The sequence below is a fragment of the Marmota monax genome, unplaced genomic scaffold (assembly GCF_021218885.2).
Source record: "Marmota monax isolate L192 unplaced genomic scaffold, Marmota_monax_Labrador192_F-V1.1 WCK01_AAM20220418_F8-fsc00010, whole genome shotgun sequence".
Lineage (NCBI taxonomy): Eukaryota > Metazoa > Chordata > Mammalia > Rodentia > Sciuridae > Marmota > Marmota monax.
The window spans coordinates 27,507,662-27,521,049 of NW_026692321.1; the positions used below are offsets into that span (position 1 = coordinate 27,507,662).

A 13,388-nucleotide genomic window follows, 5' to 3' on the forward strand; every position below is an offset into this window, starting at 1 on the left:
CAGTGGCTGTCCAATGGAGAAAGGATTGGGGCAAAGGGTGGCAGGCTTGGAAGGAAGAAGCCAAGACAGAGGCTGCTGTCTTAACAGTTCAGACAGGAAATGCCCGTGACTTGGACCAAGTGAAGGTAGAGGGAAATAGCAGATTTAGAAATGAAAAGAACAGCGTTTTCTAATGGATTTGCTTTGTTCATTCATGCATTCAGCATTCTATTATATCCATTGATGGACAACACATCAGACAAAAATCCCCACCCTCGTGGAGTTTATATTCTAGTAGATGCATGAAGCTGTAACTGGGACTGAGACTTTGAAAAAGTAGGTGAAAGAAAAAGCATTCCATGGGTGAGAAGCCAAGTCTGAAAGACAGCATGCATTTAGGAAGTAGCAGGGACAGTATTGGCAAGCCCAGAAATTGTGTGGAAGGGACTGTGGAAAGATCTTAAGGACTTTCAGATTTTCTTAAAGGCAACCAGAAGCTATTGATAATTTTTGAGCAAAGACTCCACATGATCAGAAACTGTTTAAGAAAAATAGAAAAGAATGCTTTGTGAAAGAAAGTCAGTATTAGGGAAGAATTAGCATGACCTGTTCAAGCATGACCTGTTCCCTGGATATCAGAACCAAGAAGGAAGACACATTCATCTTCAAATTAATAGTCATTTTTATTTCATTAAACTAACAATTTTTGCATAATTCTCTTAAAATGGGATTTTGCACTGGTCGAATATCACAGTCCAACAAAAATCAATCTTAATATCAAAACTTTCTGTGCATAAGTGTTTCTGTGTTATAATATTTCTTCCTCATTACCATCAATGAGACAAGCCTATAAAGGCTTTCCGTAATTAATAAGGAAAAACATTTCCCCAGAAGCAATTGGCTTACATTGCTGGGATCATTGAAAAGATGAATGGCAAAGTAAGAAGAATATACAGTTTGATTTTGCCTGCTACGTACCTGGCTTGTTATGTGTCATTTCACCTAATCATTGTTACTAGCCCTGGCAGGAGCCCCAACCCACAGCAGAAGCATGTGCAATATTAAAATAGTGGCTCAGATGGTACCTCTTCTCTGTTCTGAGGTGTGACCTCTGCCCAGGAACACTAAGAGATCAATGCTGCTGACACCTGGAGCAGTGTCTAAGGTAATCCTGCAGCTCTAGCTATCTAGTTTGCAAGTGGTTCTTCTCTTTTCCTGGTGGCTGATTCCAAAGACCTCTGGGAAGGAATCCTTGGCACATACTGAGATGCTTTCATGTGAACTCTGACATGAAAATGATATCGACTATAAGAAGGCCAGGAAACCGTAAGGAACCATCCAAAGGAGAAGGTGAGGACACACCGGGAGGAGCGGAGCAGACAGCAAAGCACAGACTTCTGTGGGCACTGCCCCTGTCCTCAGTGACCACAGCCTGGGGTCTTCCTCACTGCCACCAGAAACAGGCCACTCCAGAAGGAATGGAGGAAGCTTTTGTCTTGCTTTTCCCCTGTGCTCTTGGTAACAGATCTTTTTGGAACTTGCAAATAAGTTCTTACCTGAGGTTAGCCACAGGGACACAGCCTTCTCCTCTGAATGTCTATTTGGACATCAGTCAAAATGTCAGCCTGCTCCTCTCAGGCCTGAGAATGATGCTTCTTGAGCTGCCTTGCTATTGAATTGTCCTCTCAAGGAAGTCTGGTTTTTATATTTTAGGGATAAAATCCAGAGGAGAAAAGAAAATGTAAAAAAAAAACAAAAAAAAAAACACCTAAACAACAAAAGAGAGAGAGAAAGGAAAACCCAACTTGTAAGCATTGAATAGTTCAAAAGCATTCAGAGGAAATGCAAAGACCAAGTGGAGGAATGGAAGAGTCTTTGATGGTTAAAAGAAAACAAACTACTTCACAAATAACTGGGGAAATACTGTAAAGAAATGAGACTTTTATTTAATATTCTTAAAGAAGAGCCACCAGAAAGATACAAATGGTTGCTTTTTTCAGGCTGGATGTGCACTACACTTTCCAATGATTTTGGCAATTACTCTGCAAAATTTAATTAGTTCATTCTCTCCTGCTTAATTTTCTGTACAAATTTAACAAATATTTGACCTTTAACCACACTTTGCCATTGCTTGGTGTTTTTCCAAAGTACATGAGCATATGTGCTTGATTTCCTTTGTTTCAAGTTAATGAGTTCATCCACCAATTTTGCTGGTCCTATTGGGTACAAATATAGCAAAACTTATTTAAAATATTTCCTAGGCATTGTAATTAACACACACACACACACACACACACACACACACACCAAACAACAAATGCCCCCCCAAGGAAGGGGGGGAATTAATTAGCAGGATGCAAAATATTCCCATGTGGCATTTTCCCCTTGTCTTTTAAGCCAACTATTTCATGGAAAATCCTACCACATGTACTGTGTGCACCAGGAAGTCTTTCAACAGGTTTGGTCATTGTACAGTATTCATGCAGAAGCTTCTGGATTTACACCCCTTTACTCAATCCCAAAAGATTTGGTTGGCCTGCCAGGAGACCCCAAATCTCCAAGTGTTGAATTATGTCAGAATGTAATTCCAGGCTACAGGACTGGTTACTTCCTATTTCAAAGAACTGAGATCCAAAAGAAGGCTTTCATTTTCTTTACATCTAAAGGAGGAGATGCATTTGGGAATGCGTAAGTGATCTGTGAAGGAAAGGAGAATCGAACGTGCTCCAGTTCCACCTAGGGACCAAGCAATTAGCTGATTTGGCATTTTCAACCCCAGAAAATTGCCTTAAAAAATGTACTCCTAGACCCAAAACAGTAAATGCAGCCATGAGTATCAGAGTTGAAAGGCACAAAAGGTATAAAGGAAATAACAGTGGTGAGGAGACAACCTTTGGTAAGGAGAATGAAACCAACTGTTTTAATCCCAGTTCTCCACTTCTTAATACAGACCACAAATTGCTTAAGCCTGTGATCAAATTCAGCCCCTGTTCCCAGAAGGAGCACCTTGCTGGCCTAGCCCTAAGTGGCAAAACTCCTCTGGGAGGTGTAAGAAATGAGCAGAAGTTCTAATTTCTGTTCTTTCTCCAGACTGAAGGAAATGTAACTCAGCCCATTCAGGTACATAAGGGTTAAAAAAAAAAGCGTGTGCTTTTTGGAAACAGCTGGAACCCATTAGCAACTCTGAGCCCATCTTGGTAACTCAGTTAGAGGGTGGGTGGCCTGGCAGGGCTCCTGGATCCATGCGTGTAATCACAGATTCTTAGCACTGGGAGAGGTTTTATTTCCACCTCCCACCCAATGTAGAAATCCTCTCCAACCGTTCTGCTTGCAGACCTCCACCAATGGGGATTCACTGCTTCAGGAGGCAGCCCATTCCTTTAAGGACAATGCCAATTCCTAGAAAGTTCTTGGCAAAATCTGCCTCTATGGAAAGTTGACCCCTTCAGTTCTAGCTCAGCCCTCCAGTGTCGCAGCACGCAACAGTCGCACTTGCTTCCAAATTCTTGCCTTTTCATGGTTGAAATGACCTGTTTCTGAGGACCATCACAACTGGGCTTATATTGCAGAGTCTCTTCTGAAGAACGGGGCCCAGGACCGGATACATTTCCATCTTGAAGGGCACCAGGATTGTCTTACCTAGAGGACCTTTTACTTCAGGAGTTTTTGAGGGAAAATCTTTGTGGGGAAGATGCAACCCCATCTTTTTTTAGTTATTATTAATAGAGCATGTCTTCCCACCTGATCCCCCAGGCAAGCTTTCAGCTCCAGAAGACTTGCTTATTGCACAGGACTAGTCTGCAAGAAGTGACAAAGCCAAAGAGAGGGAGAAAAGAGTGGATGAGCTTCCCTGGATGCTCATAAGGGGAGTTCCCAGCTTTCCACAAAGTGTTGAAGCAAATGGGAAAAGATCACTCCCATAGTGGCCTGGCACCTAGGCCTAGAGAATCCTCTAGGACCAAGGTCACTTTCATCATATCTCTCCCAGTCCAAAGACCTTCCTTGGTGTCCCACATCCTACACAGAACACAAGCATTTCAACCCCTTGAATCTGATGCAGCCCCACCAATCCACTTCCCTCCCACCAGGCTTACCCCAGTCATCTCCGACCTCAAGACTTATCTTTTCTTTGTTGGCCCTTCCTGGAATAGCTTTCCTTCCTCATGTGAGGTTGTCTTAGAGTTTTCTCTTTCTGAGCTAACAACACATATTCTGAAAACCCAGTACCCTCCCACTATTGACTCAAAATTACATTTCTGGTCACTAGAAGTGGGTCTTTTCCCAGAGTTCTCTTCTTAAATTAATTCATTGTCCAAATAAGCACAGGAATACATTTTTGCTCCTAGCAGGTTGAATGCAATGGGTGGACATTGTTGTGCATTTGGTCTGAGGAATGTTCTATTCACATCTCTGCCTTCATGATATGGAAGGCATGCAGGGTCAGCCCAGGTTCTGACTTCTAGAAATTAAGCAAATGAACACTTACAACCTAATGGAGTCATCTCATATATAAGCTGATACAACAGGTGGAATTTTGACTTCCTTTTCTCTTCCCAGCTGTGCCTCAGATCAACTGTGATGTCAAAGCTGGAAAGATAATCAATCCTGAGTTCATTGTGAAATGTCCAGCAGGATGCCAAGACCCCAAGTACCATGTTTATGGCACTGGAATCTACGCGTCTTACTCCAGTGTGTGTGGCGCCGCGGTGCACAGGTAGGTGGCTCTGAGCTACTTAATAACTAGCAATCAAGGTGCTGACAGGGAGCCCGTGATGCAGGGTTGCTGAATTTAGCAAACAAAAATATACAAATTTGATCATCCTGCATTTTATTTGGCAACTACATCCCAAAGGGAGGATCCAGAAGTCATATGTGGCCCTTCTCCTTCCAGGACACTCTGAGAAAAGACAGCTCATTTCTCTTTATATCTTGATGGGGAGGGAAGAATTCTACTCCTTTAAGTTCATGACAAGGAAACCAAACCAAACCAAAGCCATTTTTGTTTCTACCTGTATGTGCCAGGCAAGGAAATGAGAGGGATATGGCCAAAGAATGCCCAAAAGTTTGAAGGAAAAAATGTCAGCATGATTCTAGTGATGGCCTGGAGACAAAGAAGTGAGAAGAAGGGTGGTGGGAGGTATCACCAGGTCAAGTGTTGGTCTGAGATCCAGGAAGGAGGACAGGAAACAGGGCATTCTTTGAACTAAGTCACTTCTCAAATGAGGAGATATGCAAAGTGACCTTCCCCAAATCCTCAGACTACTTTTTCATAAGTTTGGGGTCAACACACAGGGAAATGCATATTTCCTTAATAACTTTGAGGATAAGGCTGGCACATATGGGCCCAGCACTTCACCTGGGCTGTTTTATTTAGTCTTCCAATTCTCCTAAGTGGTATCTACTACTATTATGCACCTCTTAAAGATGAAGACCAGTTAATAACTTTGCTTTAGCCACCCTGTTTAAAGATATCAGTCTAGCCAGCTGCAGTGCCCATGCTCCTAACTGCTGCCAGCACAACTTTGAGAGGTGACTCCCAAGTCAGTGCTCAGCAAATGGATGCTGGATGAGGTCTCTGAATTCTTCAGGCTTCTGGTAACTTATTCCTTTTCTGTATTTACACATAAGCCAATGGTTTGTTCAATCATTATCTCTGCCAGAAAGAGAGGTGACAATGTAAAATCCATTCCTTCTCATAGCATCAGTAGATGTCCTAAACTTTAGGGTAAACAGTAAGGAAAAATAAAGTTACATAAGATAAAGTTCAGGAATTACTGGTAGACTTGATCATTCATACTTCCCTTTTCCCCACTATTGTTGAGGGTTCATGAGCTAATTGGTTTTTCAATGGCAGCAGGACTATGATAACTTATTAAGTACAAGTAGTGGAATAGTAAATAAAATGACACCAAACATTGTTTCCTAACTTCAGATTGTGAAATAAAAATTCCCTTTTGCCCCAAAGTCAATTTCATGCCAAAAATAAGCGTATACACACACATACACAAATACACATGTGCATGCCCTATGTGATTATCTGTGCCATGTGCATGCCTCCTACACATACTGATACATACACATGCTTGCTCACACACAGCTTTACGCACTCATGCAGGCCCATACAGCCCACCAACACTGGGAGCTTTCTCCTGTCTGTGTCTGTATAGACTCTCATGTCTGTGTAGACAGTGACATCTGCTGCAGAGGCTGAGCCTGTCCTAATGTGCCTTTATTTTTCCAATTGGGATCCTAGATGGTTGATGCATTGCTGCCTGCAGTACTTGCTGACTCTCTCCTACCCTGCCACATTTCCTAGGAAGAACAGAGGCACAGAGTAAATTTGACCTCACCAAAGATGTCATTGTGGTTCAGTGGTAGAGCACTTGCCTAGCATGTGAGAGGTACTGGGTTTGATTCTCAGCACCACATAAAAAAATAAGTAAAATAAAGGCATTGCCTCCATCTATAACTAATAAAAATATTTTTAAAAAAAATAATAAGGAATCTAGGTGTTATGATTCTCTCCTAACTTCAACTCAGTCCTATGAGGCACTGTTAGCATGACCATTTTTCAAAAGAGGACATTAGTCATAGGGAAGTCAATTAAATTGCTCGTTATTTGCACACTGAAGATTAGAACTCATTTCTCCTGACTTCCAGCTCAGAGCCCAGTTGACCCATTTTGATAAGAACAAGGGAGTCTCAGCATCCCTTAATGTACAAAGTGAGGACTCCAGGAGGATGTAGACTTCACAGGAGTCAGAGTTAGAAAAGGCTTTATGAAGGACAGGTGTACCCTGGAAAGAAAACAGGAAGGGCATTCACTGGGCCAGGGCTTTGCAATCCCAGGGTGTGGGATGGACTGGAGGCTTGGTGAGAAGAATATAGCTGAAGGTGGAAGAAAAGAGCTTGAATGCTTCAGAAACAATATTGGCTGCTCAACCAACTAATGCCATGTAGCTTCCTGGCACAATGGAAAAACTCATTGGAAAGAGGTATTGCTATCCTGGGGAGGGGTAAAAAGGAAAAACTGGAATTTGGGTTGCTACTTTACCTTTGTTTTTTACCAAAAGAGCAAGTCTGTTTTCAGGAGGTAGGATTTAAGACATAGAGTACCTGAATCAAAAATGCATTGGGGACCTACAGCCACTGTCTTGGTAGAATTCCCCACGGTCAGAACTGGAAGGTAGGAGAGAGCATATGTTGGCTTAGAAATTCAGGTTAATTTTAATTCATATTTATATACTATAACAAGCTCATATGTTTTCTTATAAGTCATCTCCTTGATTCCTTCAAACCAAGAAGATAATGGACATATTTGAGACATTGTATATTGGCTCAATCTTATCCTAAACTAACCCTATATTAATGTGGAGCCGAGTGCTAGGGAAAAGAGATTTCTCTGAGATGGAGCAATGAAGAGGCCACCTCCGTGCAGAATCTTCCCACTGATTTCTGACCAAATGCCCACCCCTAGAACAGCAGCACTGTTCCTTCTCTCTGAACCAAGGCACTCACAGTCAGCTTATCCCTAACCCCTGGTACCAGGGACAGGAAACATGTGGACATCAACACCGTGTGCAGCTCCATGCGGAGCATCTGAGGAACACCAAGAAGTGGAACTTGTTTTGCTCTGTCAGAGAATGAAGATAAAAATTTTCATACATTCTCCAAATTGCAACCTCTTTGAGCTCCCATCTGCCAATAAGTGAAACCACAGCCTTTCCCCAGCTGTCTCCCTCCTTCACTAGTATATCTTCTACATTGGTCTAGTCTCCCTGATTTTGAAATATCTGCACCCTCCAATTAGGAGGGAAGATGAGACTTTTCTCTACCCTAACACGCAAATCTCATGAGGACCCATAGTTCTACATTTACAATTGTCGGAAAGTCTGGGTTTCCGGTCTTCCATAGCCCTCACAAGGGACTCACAGCTACAGGGCTCCTGCCTCTTATACAGGAGTGTGGGCACAGGCACATGGTTCCTCAAAAAAGCAGTCCTAGGTGTAATATAATATAAACCCAAGGGCAGAATGATTTCTCTGGAGAAAAAGAAAAGGGTAAGTGTTATTTCCCATTTTCCCCATCATTATAAGTTAAAGAGAGCATGAGGTAATTGTTTAAAAAAATCCTCATAATTTTCAGACTGAGCCAATAGTATGCTGGAAAATGTTTTAACAAACAACTTTTCAAAAGAAGGCAAGGAGGGGGGAGGCCTGATTTTCCCTTTCCCACATATACCTCCTCCTACCATGGTTGATTTCAAGCTACCAATGTCAAGTCAATCAGCTCTCAAAATCCTGAAATCATGACAATCCTCTCCCAAACCCTGGTATAACTGGTGCCCAAAGACCACAAATAGGCCTTCCTACACAAAGGTAAAAAATTCTGTCCTTTCCATAAGAAGTTTTCCAGTTCAGTTGAGAGATGAAATTAATTCCAGAAATCTTTAGGAAGTACTTTAGGAGTGGTGAGAACAAGATTCTGAGGGGGCTGGGGGTGAAGGGCAATGGCAGGATCTGTAGAAGAAAGGAGATACTGGGAATAGATGTACACCTGGAAAGCTGCTCAGGCCTGGTCAGGCAGACATGGAACCATATTTTCCAGGGGAAACAGCAGCATAATCAAAGACACATGAGTTGAAATGCGTGGTTGGCCAGGTGAGTAGAGACCAGCCCGACTCCCCCGATTGTGGAGAGAGAGCAGGAAGTAAAGACTCTGGGGAGTGAGATGGAGTTGTCATAGGAGGTCCTGTGCTCTTGAACCCTAAGAGGTAGCATGACCTCAAGGGACCAGTCCAGGATTGGAGTCAGTTAGGATTCAAATTCCTCTTGCAATTCACAACCAGACCTTGAGTGAATCAGTCACTCATAGAAACAGCCTGGAATGGGAATTACAGTGTTCCCTCCACTCCACAACTCAGAGGTTTGCTGGGAGGACCCATGGAGATGTCATACGTGACATGATTTTAAAGTAATTAAGTGCTTCACATGTCAAGTATTATTATCACTTTCTTTCCTTCTGGATCATTGGGAAGTTGAGTGTTGAATGTGGTTGACTCACTGTGAAGGTGGGAGGGAAGGAAATGGCAACTACCACTACCAGAGCCAGGGAAAGATATCGACAGAAACAAATCCACATACTTTCTCATGCCCTGCCTCCAGTGCCATGAAGTATGGATACCCAAAGAAGCCACGTTAGGCTCTGAGGCTAGGAGATGACATTGTGAAAGTGCTATTTAGGAACCAAAGTGGACCCCTTGCCTAACAGAGAAGAAGAAACATCAACATAGACATGTCAGTCACTGTCACATTAGGATTTAAAACCTGGAGAAATCTTAGAAATTAAAAGACACAATTTTGAGTCTTTGGGAAACACTTTTCTTTTTGCAGAGCTGGGAATCGAACCCAGGTCTCATGCATTCTAAGCATGCATCCTATCATTGAGCTACACTCCCAGTACTGGGGACTATTTTAATGTGTTTAATTTAGCTGTACATATTCCCTCCCTGGTCTGAAACGAAAAGAATAATTTACTTTTAATAACTCCATACTGGGTCGGGGATGTAGCTCAATTATAGAGCACTTGCCTAGCATGCAAGGGGCCCAGAGTTCCATTCCCAACCATGTAATTTTTTAAAAATGCCTCTTCAAGGAATTAGAATTAAAGCAGAGCTCTAAAGCAACTCATACCTTGGAAGGAGCAAGTACAGATGGGAATAAATTCTGTTAAGAAAATTAATAATTTCATACTGCCATTTGTAATGACTGGATTCTTTCCATGATATCACAAAACAAAATTGGAATTTGTCAGGAAAGAAGTTTTACCTGAAAGAACCAGTGAGAAGCTGGGTATCGTGGTGCAGCCTATAAGTCTCATCTACTCAGGAGGCTAAAGTGGGAGGATCACTTGAAACTGGACAACAGAGTGAGACTGTGACTCAAAACAAACAAACAAAAAAGAAAAAGAAAGAAAGAAAAAGGGAGAAGATCCATCAGGAATGAGAAATCCAGGGAAAAAAGAAATTTGAGGCATGGTGACCAATTCCTGACTGACAGATGGGGTTCTATAAGAAGGAAGAGGACACTGAACCTGGCAGGTCAGGTACCAGGCTAGGTTGATGGAGGCACCATTATTGGGGCTTGGCTGCAGGATAGGGTAAACTTTTCCTTAACCTCACTGCTTTTGTATGTCTACATAAGATGGAGACTGGCTTGCATGTTTACTGATGTCAAACAGCATTTCTGTACTTTCTTCAAATTTTTTTTTTCTTTTCATAGTGGTGTGCTCGATAATTCAGGAGGAAAAATACTTGTTCAGAAAGTGGCAGGACAGTCCGGTTACAAAGGGAGTTTCTCCAATGGTGTTCAGTCCTTATCCCTACCAAGATGGAGAGAATCCTTCATCGTCTCAGGTATGGCCACATGCTGGAGAAACACTGCTAACAATAGGCATTTGGGATGACCTCCCAGGGTGAAGTTTGCTCTTTTCAATGAGCTTTTAGCTTTTGTTGATGGCCCACTTCATCTCATAAAAATCCAAAGCACGACTTCTTCTAAGATCATGAAACGATGAATTATAATTACATGATAAATCACTACAAAGTCAAATCTAGAACTATTAAGAGCCTCAAATTGCTCATTTTAAACACATTGCTGCTATCTATAAGTACAATTAAACTTTTAATAAAGTGGATTGCATTAATAATTTATATTTTTAAACTAGTCTCTTTTTTTTAGGCTAATATGCCCCATATCTGGGCATTTGTCTTTTAAGATTTCTGGTAAATGAACAAATGGGAACATGTGCTTAGAAAAAAAAAAAAAACTGAGCCACAATTTTAGTTTCAATTTTTTAAATTTGTGTTTAAATAATTGTTTTACTATTCAATCAGTTCTCCCTATCTAGAGCCACAGGATTTTTATAGATAATCATTTTCACTCTTCTCTCTTTCAAAAACTTAATAACAATGATCTATAATGACCACTGTAGTGCAGTTTCCCAGTGAAAGCTAACCTAGTATTCTTGGTGCTATCATGACCTCCCTTCCCACCTTTTCTATTTTTGTGAATTTCCCCAAGTCAAGCCTTTATTCTGAAAACATTCACATTAACAGAAAAAATTAAAAGAGGAGTACAATGAATACCCATATTTCTTTCACCCAAATTCACGAATTGCTAATATTTTGCCACATTTGTTCTGTCTGCCAATCTATCTATCATCTATGAATACTTTTTTCTGAACCATGTGAACATAAGTTGCCGGCAACATGACATTTTATCCCTAAATACTTCAGTACACATCTTGTAGGAATCGTTTTCCAAAATGACAATGATATCAATACTACACCCAGAATATATTCTTGAAATAATAATAGCATCTAATAAAAAGTTCTTATTCAAGTATCTCCAAAATATTCTTTATTATATTTATTTTTTAATCCTAAAAATCAGATCTACAATCTGATCGAAAGTTATGCATTGCATTTGGCTGTCATGTTCAGTTAGTATCTTTAATCACCCACCACACTACCTCCTTGGTCAAGAATTTCAATTGACATCTATGAAGTCCAGGTCAGTTGTCTAGCATGTCCTATAATCTGGATGAAAAAATACTTCCAACTGTTTCCTCATGATTGGATTCAGGTTAAATATTTTGAAAAGGGTAGGTCATATGGCATATCCATGGGGTCATACCACAATGGCCACATCAAGAGGCACATAGTGTTGATTTATCTAATTATTGGTGATAGTAAATTTGATTAGTTGGCTACATTCCATTTCTCTCCCAAAGATACTCGTAATTAATAAACAATCTGTAGAGTGATACTTTAAAACAACTTGGCTAACTGGTTCCCAAATAAATTTAACTTGGTAGTTTTAATATCCAGTGCTCATCCTTGCTGTAGTAAGAATTATATGAGTACAGTAGTCCCTCAGTATCCTGGGGACTGATTCCAGGATCCCCTGTGGATGCCAAAATCTGCAGGATCCTCAATCCCTTACATAAAATGATATTCTATTTGCATATAACCCACACACATCCTCTCATATACTTCTTGTCAACCCTAGATTACTTATATAATACCTAATACAGTATAAATGCCATGTAAATAGTTATATATATATATATATATATATATATAGGAATAATGACAAGAAAAAAGTATATACATGTTCATCACAGACATAATTCTTTTTCTAAGTATTTTCAATCTGAGGTTAGTTGAATCCACAGATTCAGGAATCCATGGAAACAACTGTAATTGCAAAATCATAATTTTTCCTAATTCTGTCATCTCTTCCACATTTATTAGCTAGTATTCTTATATAAAGAGGAGTTTTCTTCCTCTCCTCAACCTGTGCGTTTTTTTTTTTGGTTGTTGTTGTTGTTTTTTTAATGTTGACTATGGACTGGTGAATTGCTTTTTTAAATACAGTATAATTATCACTGTCCTGATTGGTGTTCACGTTTTATGAGATTGGCCAGCAGGGGCCCCTCAGGCTTTGGACATATTCCCCATCAACATTTGAACACAACACAATCTCCGATGTCAACTTAAACCTCCACTGTTTAGGACCTGAATCTCCCATTTTCTCTAAGACAGTTCAGCAGGATCTTAAACTAGATTCTAGCATATCTTCCTGGAACTGTCACGGGACTTTCCTGAGAAGGAGCCACCTATGAAGAGGCAACTGAAGCAGAGAAATGTCTCCTAACATACTAGGTCTTCCAGCCTGGATGGTTCTCTAGCATTATTAGGCATCCTGTGCCCTAAACCCGACTACCCTCCAACTGTCAGGGTTGTAATACAACTAAAAACAGACCTTTGAGGATTCTTCTCAAATTGAACAATCCCTGTTCCCTGTTGCCTGCCAGGTTCTATACAACTCGGGTTCAAACTGGATTGGTTTCTTTATCAGATAGTGGAAGGGCATCAACTGCAATATTGCGGGTCTTTGCCTCATAACAGAACTCAGAACAGACCATCTGAAAATGCTAGTGTCCAGAATACAAATATGTTGAGACAGAAAGAAATATAATCTCCACATAGGTGTTTCCAAGTAACCCCTGGCTAAATAAGAGCATTTCAACCTTAAGGGGCTCAGCCTGCAACTCAAGAATCCCACCAGAGGCTTAAAAGAAAAAATTAATTCCATGAGAGTAAGAGATGTTTTAGGTTTTTAAAATGAAAATCAATCTGCTGAGATTATTCCCTATAAATTTCAACTTCCATCTCCCCTCATTCCTCCTAGTGACATTTAACCGAAAGTACTTTTCGCCAACGATAATAAACATCTGTGCTTCTTCGGTGGCTAGGAAGCCTCTCCAGTGGATGAGTGACGGAGTGCACTGCGGCAGAAGGCTGCAGCCAAGGAACGCCCCGTTATTCAGAGGTTCATGGCCAA

The 13,388-nt window shown here is 40.9% G+C and overlaps 1 protein-coding gene across 2 annotated transcripts in view; it reads left to right on the forward strand.

Annotated features, from left to right (window-relative positions):
* Nucleotides 1-13,388, forward strand: part of Vit (vitrin) — a 113,081-nt gene that overhangs the window by 49,520 nt on the left and 50,173 nt on the right. For both annotated transcript variants that reach the window (XM_046441708.2, XM_046441709.2), the window contains exons 4-5: nucleotides 4,537-4,693; nucleotides 10,260-10,393. In XM_046441708.2, the coding sequence (XP_046297664.1) occupies nucleotides 4,537-4,693; nucleotides 10,260-10,393 (291 nt within the window). The remainder of the gene's footprint in view (nucleotides 1-4,536; nucleotides 4,694-10,259; nucleotides 10,394-13,388) is intronic.